Source organism: Anastrepha obliqua, chromosome 1 (assembly GCF_027943255.1).
Source record: "Anastrepha obliqua isolate idAnaObli1 chromosome 1, idAnaObli1_1.0, whole genome shotgun sequence".
In the NCBI taxonomy this organism is placed as follows: Eukaryota; Metazoa; Arthropoda; class Insecta; order Diptera; family Tephritidae; genus Anastrepha; species Anastrepha obliqua.
The window spans coordinates 179,806,397-179,819,859 of NC_072892.1; the positions used below are offsets into that span (position 1 = coordinate 179,806,397).

The 13,463-nt window shown below is 38.2% G+C and overlaps 1 protein-coding gene across 1 annotated transcript; it reads left to right on the forward strand.

Annotated features, from left to right (window-relative positions):
• The first annotated feature begins 705 nt into the window (after positions 1-705).
• On the forward strand, positions 706-2,463 carry LOC129242406 (endochitinase-like). The gene is made up of 4 exons (XM_054879035.1): positions 706-803; positions 1,072-1,696; positions 1,750-1,873; positions 1,941-2,463. Exons 1-4 carry the CDS (start codon positions 800-802, stop codon positions 2,421-2,423), a joined length of 1,236 nt encoding a protein of 411 aa, XP_054735010.1. The 5' UTR covers positions 706-799; the 3' UTR covers positions 2,424-2,463.
• The last annotated feature ends 11,000 nt before the right edge of the window (positions 2,464-13,463 follow it).

Sequence of the window (13,463 nt, forward strand, 5' to 3'; positions counted from 1 at the left end):
TACATAGAATAGTATATTTCTTGTGACTATTCAGAGTGTGCAAAATGGAGGCGTGGCCAAAGCAGCGGTCTTTCCATAGCGCCATAAATCCAAGCCCCGAGGCGGCGGCCATGTGTTTCACTACGAGATTAAGGCATACTGCACATCCCCCGATCAAACGTACCCACCTAACACCCTTCTTCCTTTTGAACCAACCTGTCGAAACAGCACCTTTTCTAGGGTATAGTAAGCTGCTACAACAACAAGGGGCGCAGCATAATTTAGTGCCGGCCGTCCACGTGCTATAAACGTCGCTTGCCTTCTTCTGGGAACTTTTTCATTTGCGAATATTTGCGCATTTCGTCTGATATTTCCTATCGTTTACATTATCAACGGGCTACTCTTTCATCTAATAGTTATTCTGTAGGATTTCTTTATGATTCCGCCAAGTCAAAAAAAAATTGGAGATGAAAAATAGTACGAACCATCATACTTCAGCTGCAAAAGAAACTGGTAGTGAGGTAACGTAGTTCAGAACTAGTTGATTTGGCCAAAGATATATATATTATTCTTTTACATATTTATACATATATGCACAAGTGTAATTTTAAGTACTCTGGCGCGTGAGGCACATAACTTAAATTTCGTATTGCTTTGCTTTGTAACTTATCGTGCGCGGGTGAGAACTTAAGGAAAAACGGCAGAAGTTACTATCACTGCTCGGCAGTTACGCGTGACATCTGTGACATGAAGTTTTGAATAAAAGCGTGGCTCCTTTCGAACCGATTGTCATTCGACGCAAAAAGTTCGCACACAAAACATGGGTAAGTACTTTGAAATAGTGATAAGATATTGATAAAGTGGGAATAGTTTGAAAAGATGGGTTTTGGAGGAAACATTTTTCAAGTCCTCGAAATATCAGAAAGTGGAATTCTGTTCCTGAAAACTGGCTATAAAAAACTATTTTGAAAACTCCAAGGAAACCGAAAATGAATATAGGAATTTGGAAGACCCACAGAAGTTCATCTAATACATAGAAACACGGAGAGCATAATATTTCCAATGTCATAATAAATTTTATTTCGTCCGCAGATATTTCCTTAAAACTATTGCTACTCTGTTTGACGGCCGCAGTGGCCGTTGAATGCACGGCCGCCACAGAACAACAGGGACGTATTGTTTGTTATTTCACTGACTGGGCTATATATCGCCCTGGACTGGGAAGTTATGGAGTCGAAAATATACCCGCTGATTTGTGTACACATCTGATTTACGCATTTATTGGGGTGAATGCCACGAGTTGGGAAGTTATGGTACTTGATACCTGGATGGATGTGGACGAAGGTACCTACCTAAAATTCACCGAACTTCGCCAGACATATACCAATCTTACGATGCAAGTGACTCTCGGTGGATGGAATGAGGGTGGTTTGAAATACTCGCAAATGGTGGCAGTAGCAGAAAGACGACAGAGTTTCATAAGCAGTCTTGTGACGTTCATGAAACAGTACGGTTTTCAAGGTTTGGACTTGGATTGGGAGTATCCGGGCGACACGGATCGTAATGGCACTTCTGCCGATAAGGAAAATTTATTAACTTTCGTGCAGGAGTTGCGAGAAGCCTTCGATGACGAGGATTCAGATTGGGAAATAACGATGGCTGTGCCGATGCTGCAGTCAAGACTTGAGGCGGGTTACTCCGTACCCGGATTATGCGAGTAAGTAACTACTGTCTACAAATCTCAATTGTAGCTACATATCTATACTACAGAGTGCTGGATGCCGTACATGTGATGTCATATGACCTACGCACAGCCGCGGATGGCTTTGCTGATGTACATAGTCCACTATATAGACGCAACCACGATAAAGGAAAATATTTGAAATTGAATGTGGTAAGTGGATCCTAAATTACACCGCAGCTAAGGCGGAACCTTAATTGTTTTTCCCCCTGTAATATAGCATGACGGTCTTGCTCTTTGGGAGGAAATGGGTTGTCCCGCAAATAAGTTAGTTGTTGGTGTGCCATTCTATGGACATACTTTCACACTCAACAACGGCGACAAAAACTACACCGAGGGTACTCCCATCAACACAACGGTAGGCGGTGGTGACCCAGGTGTTTACACAGAAGAAAGGGGACTCCTCGCTTATTATGAAATCTGCACCGCTGTACAGAATGCTTCCGATGGATGGACCGTCAAATGGGATGATAAAGGAATGGTGCCTTACGCATACAAAGATACGCAGTGGGTGGGATATGAGAATGAGAAATCGGTGCAAATTAAAATGGACTTTATCAAAGAAAAAGGTTATGCGGGAGCTATGACTTGGACTATTGATATGGACGACTTCCATGGGTTGTGTGGGGAGAAGAATGCACTGTTACACATTATCCATAATAACATTAACAATTATACCGTACCACAGACTACGGCTAAATAAATTGTTACGAAATGTTTAAAGCATATACGAAATGAATTTTTGTCTTAGGAATTAGTGACTAGAGTTTTTAATCGGTCCAAATATAATAGCCTCGTTGTAACATATGCGAGCAGAAACATAGGATAATAAACCTTTTAGCATAAGGCATTATGCGGTTTTTACCCATTTTTTCGATAATAGGTTTCATCTTAGTTTACTCTTTCGTGTCTATTTTTCAGCACAAGATACTCCCTTCAATTAGGTTTGCACCGAAATCCTTACCTTTTTAACACGCGATTCACAGTAAAGGTAGACGAATATACAAATTACAGAAGACTTACAATTATAGCTGGTGTTTCCCATGGCAACTTTGAATCATGAATATAGGTGTGATATTTCGACAAGTCGATAATTTCTAAATACCGCCTTCGAAGATTGGACTGTCATTCCTATAAGAGGAGTCCAATAGATGTATCAAAACTCCTGACGACTGCCTAACGATTTTTTGAATTAAGCGCGTTGAACCAAACCAGAAGCATGTGACGCTCATATCCATTCTGTAACGTATTGACCAATGACCTTTTGCCATCTTTCAAGCAGCATCATAATCCCACATTCATAAAACTTCTGGTTTTTATTAGAAAAAATTGAATCAGGTACGATTTCATATCATCATCATTATTGAAATTTTTGCCATTCAAGGAGTTTTGTAAAGATCGAAGATCTGCAAACATAAAAATTCACCTGAAGCCATCTATAAGGGAAATTCGCAATTACTTAGTTGCCAATCCAATAGTTCCAAAAGTAGACCCGATCATTTAGGTACAATTATTACGGACCTTAATGGTACGTTAATCTGTATCAAAAATTGTGCCATTTTTGAGGTAATGATCAAACGCTAAATCAATAACGCCCTCACACATCTCCTACTCTAATGGATTCACTCGTATTTCAAAACTTGTAAATCGACAAATTAATAAATTTATGAGAAAAGATAAGGCATAATTCTACAACACCAACCAATGGAATCATCAACAATGCGAGCTGATAAACCAAACCAAATTAATACAGTGGGGCAAAATAGTCTTATAGCGACAGCTGAGAGAAAATATCAGGAAAAAGAATGGCACAATTTTTGAGACAAACTTAAAATAAATATTGCGATTACTGGTCATTTTTGTATGGGGTGACCGGTGGCAGAATTAAGAAAGATTTGCTAATATTAAGGGGGGAAACCAGTTTAGGAGGGCGAAATTGTTGTGTTCTTCGCGAATTTTTTGAACAAGGAAGGAATAATCAGAAACTGTTTAAACTTAGAGGGTATTTTGTTAATATTTTTAAGTACACTTTCAAATTTTTTCAAGCTATTTTCGCTGGAAATAGTGGCGTTAGAGCGTGCTGTTCATGGACGATCGCCATCAGAGTATCTGGCTGGTGGGCATTCCTGATGTTGTAATTTTTTTTCTGTAATCAACAACATTATTTTTTTTTCATTCACAACATGTTTCCTAAGAATATGAACCTAATCTTGATAAAATAATATTGAAAATTGCATGTTTTTGAGGCGCTTGAACACAATGTCCTTTTTTCATACCATATTTTTTCATCAATTTTGCTTAAAAAAATATTTTTTATAATAATATAATCCAGGAGTTATGTTCATATAAATTAGATTTGAATAAAGAACACTCCCCAAAAATTTCATAACGATTGGTAGATAACTTTTTGAGCTAGAGTGCCCACCAGTTGAAAAAAGTCGTTTCGAAAAAACGCCGCTCTAACTACCGCGGGCTACGGTGCCGAACCGAGGGCGGTCACTTAAGTGCTCATAGAATCAGGAGTAATGCGAATTTCCTTTTAAAATTTCGTCCACATATTCTTGAATTGTTATACTAACAATTTATGCAATAAAAAAATTTAGATTTTTTGATCAGTCTAAACTGGTTTCCCCCCTGAAAACGTTATTTCAATAACTCTTACAAAAAAATCCAAGTGCGGCTTTTATTCATTTTTTTATTATTTCCTAGAAATCGTCGGATACAGTCTTGGAGGCTGACCTCCGTACTCTCTGCCACTCGCTAACAAGTGATGTCGGGATGCCATCAACCTTTCGAACGATATTTTTTTTAGTGCGGAGATGGTGGCTGGGTTTGTTTCATAAGCCTTAATTTTGAGATACCCCCTCAGAAAAGGCCATATGGGTAAGATCGTACGACTTAGGTGGTCAGGTTATGACACCGAAATGGTTTGTAAGTTTATTAGGAAAGAAATTACGTAGTATCGCCATGGTCCCTCTAGCCGTGTGCCGCCTTGCTGAAACCTTGTGCGTGTGCTGAAGAAGGAAGTTTTGTCGACATTGGGACTGTGAAGTGGCTGTTGCTGTTTTAATAGCGGGTTCTGTCCGTCAGATGATTACCAACAGCAATTTTGATATTTATACTTCCACTTTAATGCAAATAGACTTCATCACTCTAAAATATAGTGTTTACCGTGATGTGATCCTCAATTTTAAACGCTTGGCGCCCGCGAAACTCTGCGCGTCTTAGATCGTTATGGATATGCGTTACATGCGCGCAGATTCTCTTCCAGTTATTAGCTGATTTCAGCATAAAACCCATAATATTTTTTGCACTTAAAATTTTAAAGGTCTCGCCATTTCATTGCATACTCTACTGAGCGGCGTTTCCTGAATCCGAACTGGTACGTGGACAAAGTACCTTTAGCTTCTTCAAAAACAGATAGCCTGTCGTGGATAATTCTTTCAAGTGTCGAATTTTGTACAATTTGGACAATTTGTATGCCGTTCTTGCAGGACGTCTTTATACCAAGGAAAAGTTCACGTCTCCTCTATTGTATGTTCCACATACTTAATAAAATACCGTATTAAGTGTACTTATAATTATAAATGCATCATTTACAGGTTGGCCTAACTTACAAAAATGATCCTACGAATCCCGTTGAAAATTCCCCTAACGAAATTATTACTACTGAAGATAATGAACAAGAAGATCCTAATTTCACTTGTACGGCTATTGATAACGAAATAAAAATTGATAATATCAATAATTTACTAGAAAAATTTGGCGCGAGCCCGGTAAAAATTCGCCGAGTCTCTTGTCCAACAAACAAAGAAAAAGTAAAATTAGCTGCGAGCGTTGATGAGTTGAAAAAAGGGACTGACTGTAGTAGGCGTTTTTCTAGAAATTCTGAAATCGGAGGATTTGACAAAAACCTTGAAGAATTGCTGGTATTGCTTAATAGTAAAAACAATCGTACAGATAAAATACATGTGCTCACTTTCATCCCAGACTCATGGACGATTAAAAAAATTCGTGAATATTTTCATGTGTCTCGACGAATGGCCGCTGCAGCTAAAAAATTTCGGAAATCGAAAGGCATTGGATCGCAACCAGAGAGAAAAAAAGGTCGCCCAATCGATCCAAATATAATTGAAGCTGTTCAGAATTTTTATCGGTCTGATGAAGTAAGCACAGTATTTCGTCGATATTAAAAAGAATGTGATTGAAAAAGAATACGTCGTTTGCCTTGATTTCTCCGAAAATTACGCATGTCGTGTTGAAAATTCTGTGCAATCATAATACTGGAACACAACGCAGGTAACAATACATCCTTACGTTGTGCATTACAAAGAAAACGGCGTAGAACAGCATACGAATTTTGTGATAATTTCGGAAGCACTGGAACATGACAGTTCCGCAGTCAATTTGTTCAATTCTAAATTGATTCAATATTTGATTAAACAGTTTGGTAAACGAAATGTGAAGAAAATCTATTATTTTTCCGACGGGGCGGCCTCACAGTAAAAAACAAGTACAATTTTATAAATTTACTTTTTCACAAAAAGGATTTTGGCATCGATGCCGAGTGGCACTTTTTTGCCTCTGCACATGGGAAAGGTGCCTGCGATGGTATTGGTGGTGCTATAAAGAGAGATGCGTACCATGCAAGCTTGCGAGATAAAATCCCGGTGAAAATTACGGGACCGAAACAGTTGTATGATTGGGCAAAAGTCAATTCTAAGAAAATTAGTTTTGATTACTGTAATAAACAAGAACATGAAAATCACTCTAGTAAGTTGAAAAAAGCGCTATTCCAAAGCGCAAACTTTGAAAAATACGAGGCAGTTCCATTCTTTTATTCCAAAAGTTAAAAATTCCATCGAGTGCAAAATATTTTCAGCCCACGATCAATCTAAAATTATACCCATTATGTAAAAATAAACTATATTATATTACATGAAAAGTGTAAAAAGCGTGAATGATTTTCATTTTTTCTCGAAATAACAAATGAATATGCGATATCTGTATAACTTTCTATATCTTTTCACTTTTTGTGTCCGTCCGTGAATTGTTGTTGTTTTTCTTAAAAACAAGTAAACACCAGTAATGGAAAAGTCGGCAAAACTGATCTTACGGAAGCATATCGCGTTGAGACGTGTCCGAAAAACGGTTTTTCGCAAGCCGCCCGCGAGTCGCCGTTTGTGTGTTCGTGCGCGTCCGCATAAATCGAAGCGCGCATTCTGGCACAAAAAAATTAATTATAATTAATCCTTTTCGAATAGCACGCATTTTTTTTCATACATAAATGCACAGATGTTTATTACGTTAATATCCTTAAAAAAATTTCATCCCAGAGACGCAGAAATCAGTTAAATTTTTAATTGTTTATTAAAAAAATTTTTTTACAAAAACAAAACATCAAATTTCGGAACAAAAATAACGTTTTTGGAAAATATCATCCTTTATCAGTCTGCAGTTGAAAAATCGTTGTAATCGGATACTTACTTTACGAGAAATGTGATAATTATTCAAGCGCTGCAAAAAACTTCGATAGTTAATAAAAAAAAAACTATTTATAATTTTACAACAAAATTTTCTGAGTGTACTTCTGGATGATAGAACTCAGTCCTGGCTGAATTTCATCGCAAAATATTCACTTTGGTAATTTTGATGCCCACTTGAGAAAGCCTTACCCAGATAGCCTGTCGTGGATAATTCTTTCAAGCTTCGAATTTTGTAAAGTGAACAAAATCTACGATGAGCAGGTACGCACGACTCCGAACACCACGCCCGCCCACTGTGACATCGTGACTAGATAACCCGTACGAATAACGAAGCCAACGCGGTCCCCTTCCCGCTCAGCGCTCAGCGGTTAGGGAGAAACTTTAAATTAAAAACCTAATTTTGCCACCATCGATCGGAACAGGTAATAATCGCTTCTCGCACAGTGCTCCGCTCAATCACATCAATTGAAGTTGATACCGATCCCCAGTGATGGTTTCGCTTGGTTTTAACAGTTCATAATAAATAGCACCAACTTCGTCCCATCAAATACATAGCATAACCATCGCAGCGGGAATATTCAGCCGAGGCGACGACGTAGAAGCATGACCGGGCAGTTCCAATGACTCTATTTTCTTTGGATTGCTGTAATAAATCCATTTTTCATCACCCGTCACGATGCGATGAAGAAACCCCTTCATTGTTTGTCCCTGGAGCAGTTGTTTACAGGCGAAAAAACGACATGCAACATCCCTTGGCTTTAACTCATAAGAAACCCAAGTCCCCTGTTTCTGAATTATTCCCAAAGCATGCAATCGCTTGTAAATGGATTGGCGGGTAACTTCTCATACTGAAGCAAGCTCTTCTTGCATTTGACACGGATCCTCCTTGAGCAATGGCTCCAATTCAGCGTCTTCGGAGGTTTTTGGACTTCCTTCACGCGGACGGTCGTCAACATTCAAATCAGCGTATTTGAAGTAACGGAACCAATCTCGGCACGTTGTTTCACTTAAAGCAGCATCTCCATAAACTTTTTGTAACTCTCGATGCGTTTCAGCCGCCGTTTTTTTTTTTTTTTTGATTGAAAGAGGAAAATCAACACGCAGCAAATGACACAAAATTCGGCCCAAAATCAGACCTTTTCACAAAACCAAAAGTATATGAAAAAAAATCACTAATGTGTCGAAGCAGTTTGTTTGTTATATGTCTAAGCTTGGTTTATGACGTTTAGGTTATGTTAGAATATCAACTAGCACACACTGCTGGCGGCATCTATTGACAAACAGCGGGAACTTAGTTGCGCACCTAATATTTTCCATTATTCACTAATCTGATTAGATTAGATTTGTGGGAGGCTGGACAGGTCCAAGCACTCAGTCACACCATCACCATTTTAGTACACCCAGATAGATTATAGTGGAAGGAATAGAGAGAAAGGATAGGTATTATATGGATGGTAAGACTGAAACAAAACTCTTCCGCGAAGAGATTTTAAGAGATCCGGAAGAGGAAGAGTATGAACTTTATCTACACTCAGTACATGGCACACCAATAGCCTAAGTCTGATTCCGCCAGACAGATACCAAGAAAGTGCTCCGCATTATCCTCAATCTCACGGCAGGATAGGCATTTTGGGTCGTCAATAATTCCCACAGCCACATGCTGACCACAGGCATTGAGCCTGTATTTATACCCATTAGAAATCTCAGGACCTTCCTACTAAGTTTGAGGAGAAAGGTCGCTATTTCCTATTTGGTTCTTTCACAAAGCACTTGGCTACTCTGCAGAAGCCCAACTCAGGCCAATGTCTTCCAAGGGTAGATTTCATAAAGTCGTCAATCCATATTTGAATCAATGTAGAATTTACACCCAGAAAGGGTTCGGGGCCTAGAAGTATGCTTACAGCGACTTCCGAAGCCAGTTTATCAGCAAACTCGTTCTGTGTAATACCACAATTTTCAGGCACACAAAGAAGACAAACTTTTTGTGTTTTGCAACACTCTTCAGTTTTTTCTTATGTTCACCGCAGCTAAACTATCACTACAAAGTCCAATAATACCACTCCCTCATCTTTTCTCGATTCGGATGCTACATTCAAAATGGCAATAGACTTGCGTTATGAATATCGTAGCCATCTTTCCTGTAGTGTTGGAGAACTTAGTGTCTTCGTCTAAGTACCATCCAGATCTGTTACCATCACTAGTTCTGGGCCCGTCGGTGTAGAAAGTGAGCTGAAATCCCGTTAATATATTCTCTAGACTTAACCATTGATCTCTGTCTGGGATCAAAATACCATACCTCCTGCCGAAGTTCACGTAAGGCACCCGAATGTTCGCTGGTATCGAGAACAGTAGCAGTGGCCAGTGTTTCCTTCGTCGCTTCCTTTTGAATTTGAAGATTGAAGATTTGAGGTTGCAAGCTCAGGATGGCATTAAGGGTATCGCCAGATGTTGTGCTCATAGCCCCTGTGATACCCAAGCACACACGTCTCTGTAGTCTGATTAAGGGTTTTACTCTGGAATTAACCATAATAACCTTCCACCAGACTACATTTCTATCCGAGATAATCCGAGAGCAATTTCGGAACATTTGGCCTCCCGCTTTCTTTTCGTTCTAATTGGCAGGTGCGTGACTACCATTCGGTAGTGCCCGGGAATGCAACAACAAATGATAGAACAACTTTTTTGTACAATAGATCTTGTGCTAAAATTAATTTGGAAGGTCACCTTGTGATAACGAAAATAGTATACATAGATATTTGATAACGAATCGTTACGACCCGGAACAATGCGTAAGCATTAATAAGCATTTCGGAATTCTGCCAAAGGCTCACTACTAGCAGCCGATTATTCCATTTAATGAATTACTGCGTTTCTTTGCCTTTTATCCATAACATCTAATTATCAAGGTTGCATTTAAATAGAATTTAATTCGACTGTGTCCACAGTGGATTCAGATATTCTAGCGCAGCAATTTCTAGAACAGCCTACCATTAGAAACGATTCCGGATTTATTTACTGTGTTACAAGGTTTTCACCAAACTTTTCTATACCCATTGAAGTTATTTAACATTACTTGGGTGTCGTCGCTTCATTATTCCAATGACACACAAATTAGGGCAGCAACAAATGGCATTCGTTTACAAACATTCTGGAAGCAGCAGTAGCTTCTCGAGTTGTTCTTTGTGAAACATTTACTCCATAGTTATTTCTTTAATTCATCTTCATTTCAAACGCTCTGGTGTTAGTTTGAAGAAAACTCCAGCTTGTTTTCCTTTTCACCGCGGTTTGCAATATTGTATGAGTAGGCGGACTGAGGAGGCAAGGACTAACCAGCAACTCTTTTTAATTCACTAATCAGAGAATGTTGCCCAGAAGATATTTTGCTGTTGCTGTATAAAACATTATAATATTTTTATTTACCACTCGGCATTAATTAAATATATCAATTATTTTCTTTATTATTAAAATTTTAAAAGCAATTCTAATGCGGAACGCTATGTCAAGTGTTTACATTTTGACAACTGCCAAAAATCTGTTTGGTAAATTTGTGAACAATTTATTTTATAACTATTGTCTAGTTTTTCTCTTATTTAGATTTTTTCATTATTTTATTTCATTAAATTAATTAACCCAATGTGATTACTTAAATTTATTTGGAACTAAAATTTACAAAATTTATAATTTTAATTAACTATAAAATGCTGGTTTATGAAAACTCCACATTTTATTAGCTTTACTTTCAAGGTTCGCTCTCGGCTGGGAAATCCAAAAAATTTAATTATCAATGCAGAGAATGGAAAAACACAAAATAAAATATATCCCAAGCCTCTGGTATATAATACTAAGCCTTAGCGATGCAGCACCGCGGAGTTTCCTGGAGTTTCCATTTAAAATTAGGTGTACTACAGTTTACCTTGGCGTCCAGTTCAATTCTGAACTTCATTTCGATTTTAATGACTTTAGTGATATCATCCATTAGACTTTGTAGTAGAGCACCTGCTGGTATAACTATGAAATTTTAAATATCAAAAGAGGTAAAAGGGTAAATCAACGAGTATGGGAAGTTTCAAAGTCAGCGCAAAAGGCGTGGCTCATGAAAAGGACGAAATTGTAAGTTTAGTATAATAACATAACGGCAGTAATGGTGATAGATAATAGATTGGTCAAAATGTATGTAAGTACATATGGTTATTATCCTATTAAACATACAAATATATGTATGTAACATCTATTATGCTGGCTTGAGTTCTATGGCGCTACGTCCGTGGAGCGCTGAATACCGATGGTATTCGATTTTTTTGTTTACCTGGCTTTGTTAGTTATCGTTGACAGGTCACAAGTCACATGATTTTTAGGGCTCATCTTACCACATTAAATATTCCATAAATATCAATTAATCGTTAATTTATTACATTTACTACATAAACAGGTACATAAGCCATAAAGGATATCAAGCTGTTTGTCAACTGAAGACAAAGAAGTATTTACTCTTCGAATGGCCATTTGATTATTATTGTTGTTGTTGGTGTTGGTGTTGTTAAAGCAGTACAGAAATATCCATTTGGTCATTTACGACACTTGCAAGGCAATGCAATCTCCGGTTTCTTATACAAATGCGAGCTTTAATTAACTGAACAGGGAAGATGTTTTGATATAAAATCGCAATACAGTAACAAAACATGAAGAAAGTAGCTAAACACAAAGCAATGATAATAATAAAGCACATAAACAAACTCTATTAGATAATAAAGCACCTGAGTAACCGCAGACGCTACTACGAGTACCACGCAGAGGTCTAAAAATTCCTTTTGCGCAACGCTTGCTAAGTGAGAAGAATTAAGCCATCTTGAACACAAATTGATAAACATAACTGTGCCTATGGCATGTGGTCTCCTGGCTTTCCGAGAATATATTTACTGTAGTTTTTGTTACGGCATGTGTATTTAGACCCGTAGCCTTTTCTTTTATAAAGAGTTTTCCAATGAGAGGTGTTATTTTGATATTCAAAGAAAAATGCTATTTTTAATATAAGTGATCAGATGCTTATTTCATTACAAAGAGGAAGGTATGCCGTTAATAGTGGAAAATAGCATCAGGCAAATGATCACCACGACCACGTTTACAGGACAATATCCTTTTCATAAAATTTACATAACCGAATCGCAAAGTGTCCGCCCCATGTCCTCGATAGCCTCACGAATTCCATCTTTGAGGTCTTGAAACAACGCTGGGCTGTTGGCGTAGACCTTCTCTTTCACGTGGCCCCAAAGAAAAAAGTCACAAGGTGTTAAATCACAATATCAATAACAAGATCAATACCATCCAATTCCGGCCTTAAAAAGTCGTTAATCATCTCTTGATAGCGCAATCCCATTCAAAATAAAACCTATTATTACTATAACTTCTGCCTTATAGACGCTGCAGTAGTCTGCTAGTCGAACGGAAAGTTCCAGTTCTAATTCCTTCGAAAAATTCCATAACCAACCGTATAGTCTAGCTTGGAATGATTTGTGTAGAAATTCTGCGTCTAGGTATACATAGAATAGTATATTTCTTGTGACTATTCAGAGTGTGCAAAATGGAGGCGTGGCCAAAGCAGCGGTCTTTCCATAGCGCCATACTATTAAATCCAAGCCCCGAGCCGGCGGCCACGTGTTTCCCTACGAGATTAAGGCATACTGCACATGCCCCGATCAAACGTACCCACCTAACATCCTTCTTCCTTTTGAACCAACCTGTCGAAACAGCACCTTTTCTAGGGTATAGTAAGCTGCTACAACAACAAGGGGCGCAGCATAATTTAGTGCCGGCCGTCCACGTGCTATAAACGTCGCTTGCCTTCTTCTGGGAACTTTTTCATTTGCGAATATTTGCGCATTTCGTCTGATATTTCCTATCGTTTACATTATCAGCGGGCTACTCTTTCATCTAATAGTTATTCTGTAGGATTTCTTTATGATTCCGCCAAGTCAAAAAAAAATTGGAGATGAAAAATAGTACGAACTATCATACTTCAGCTGCAAAGCAAACTGGTAGTGAGGTAACGTAGTTCAGAACTAGTTGATTTGGCCACAGATATATATATTATTCTTTTACATATTTATACATATATGCACAAGTGTAATTTTAAGTACTCTGGCGCGTGAGGCACATAACTGAAATTTCGTATTGCTTTGCTTTGTAACTTATCGTGCGCGGGTGAGAACTTAAGGAAAAACGGCAGAAGTTACTATCACTGCTCGGCAGTTACGCGTGAC

Coding starts and splice junctions, on each gene's coding strand:
- LOC129242406 (XM_054879035.1), top strand. Junction 1,697..1,749: donor TCCGTACCCGGATTATGCGA/GTAAGTAACTAC, acceptor TCTATACTACAG/AGTGCTGGATGCCGTACATG. Junction 1,874..1,940: donor AATATTTGAAATTGAATGTG/GTAAGTGGATCC, acceptor CCTGTAATATAG/CATGACGGTCTTGCTCTTTG.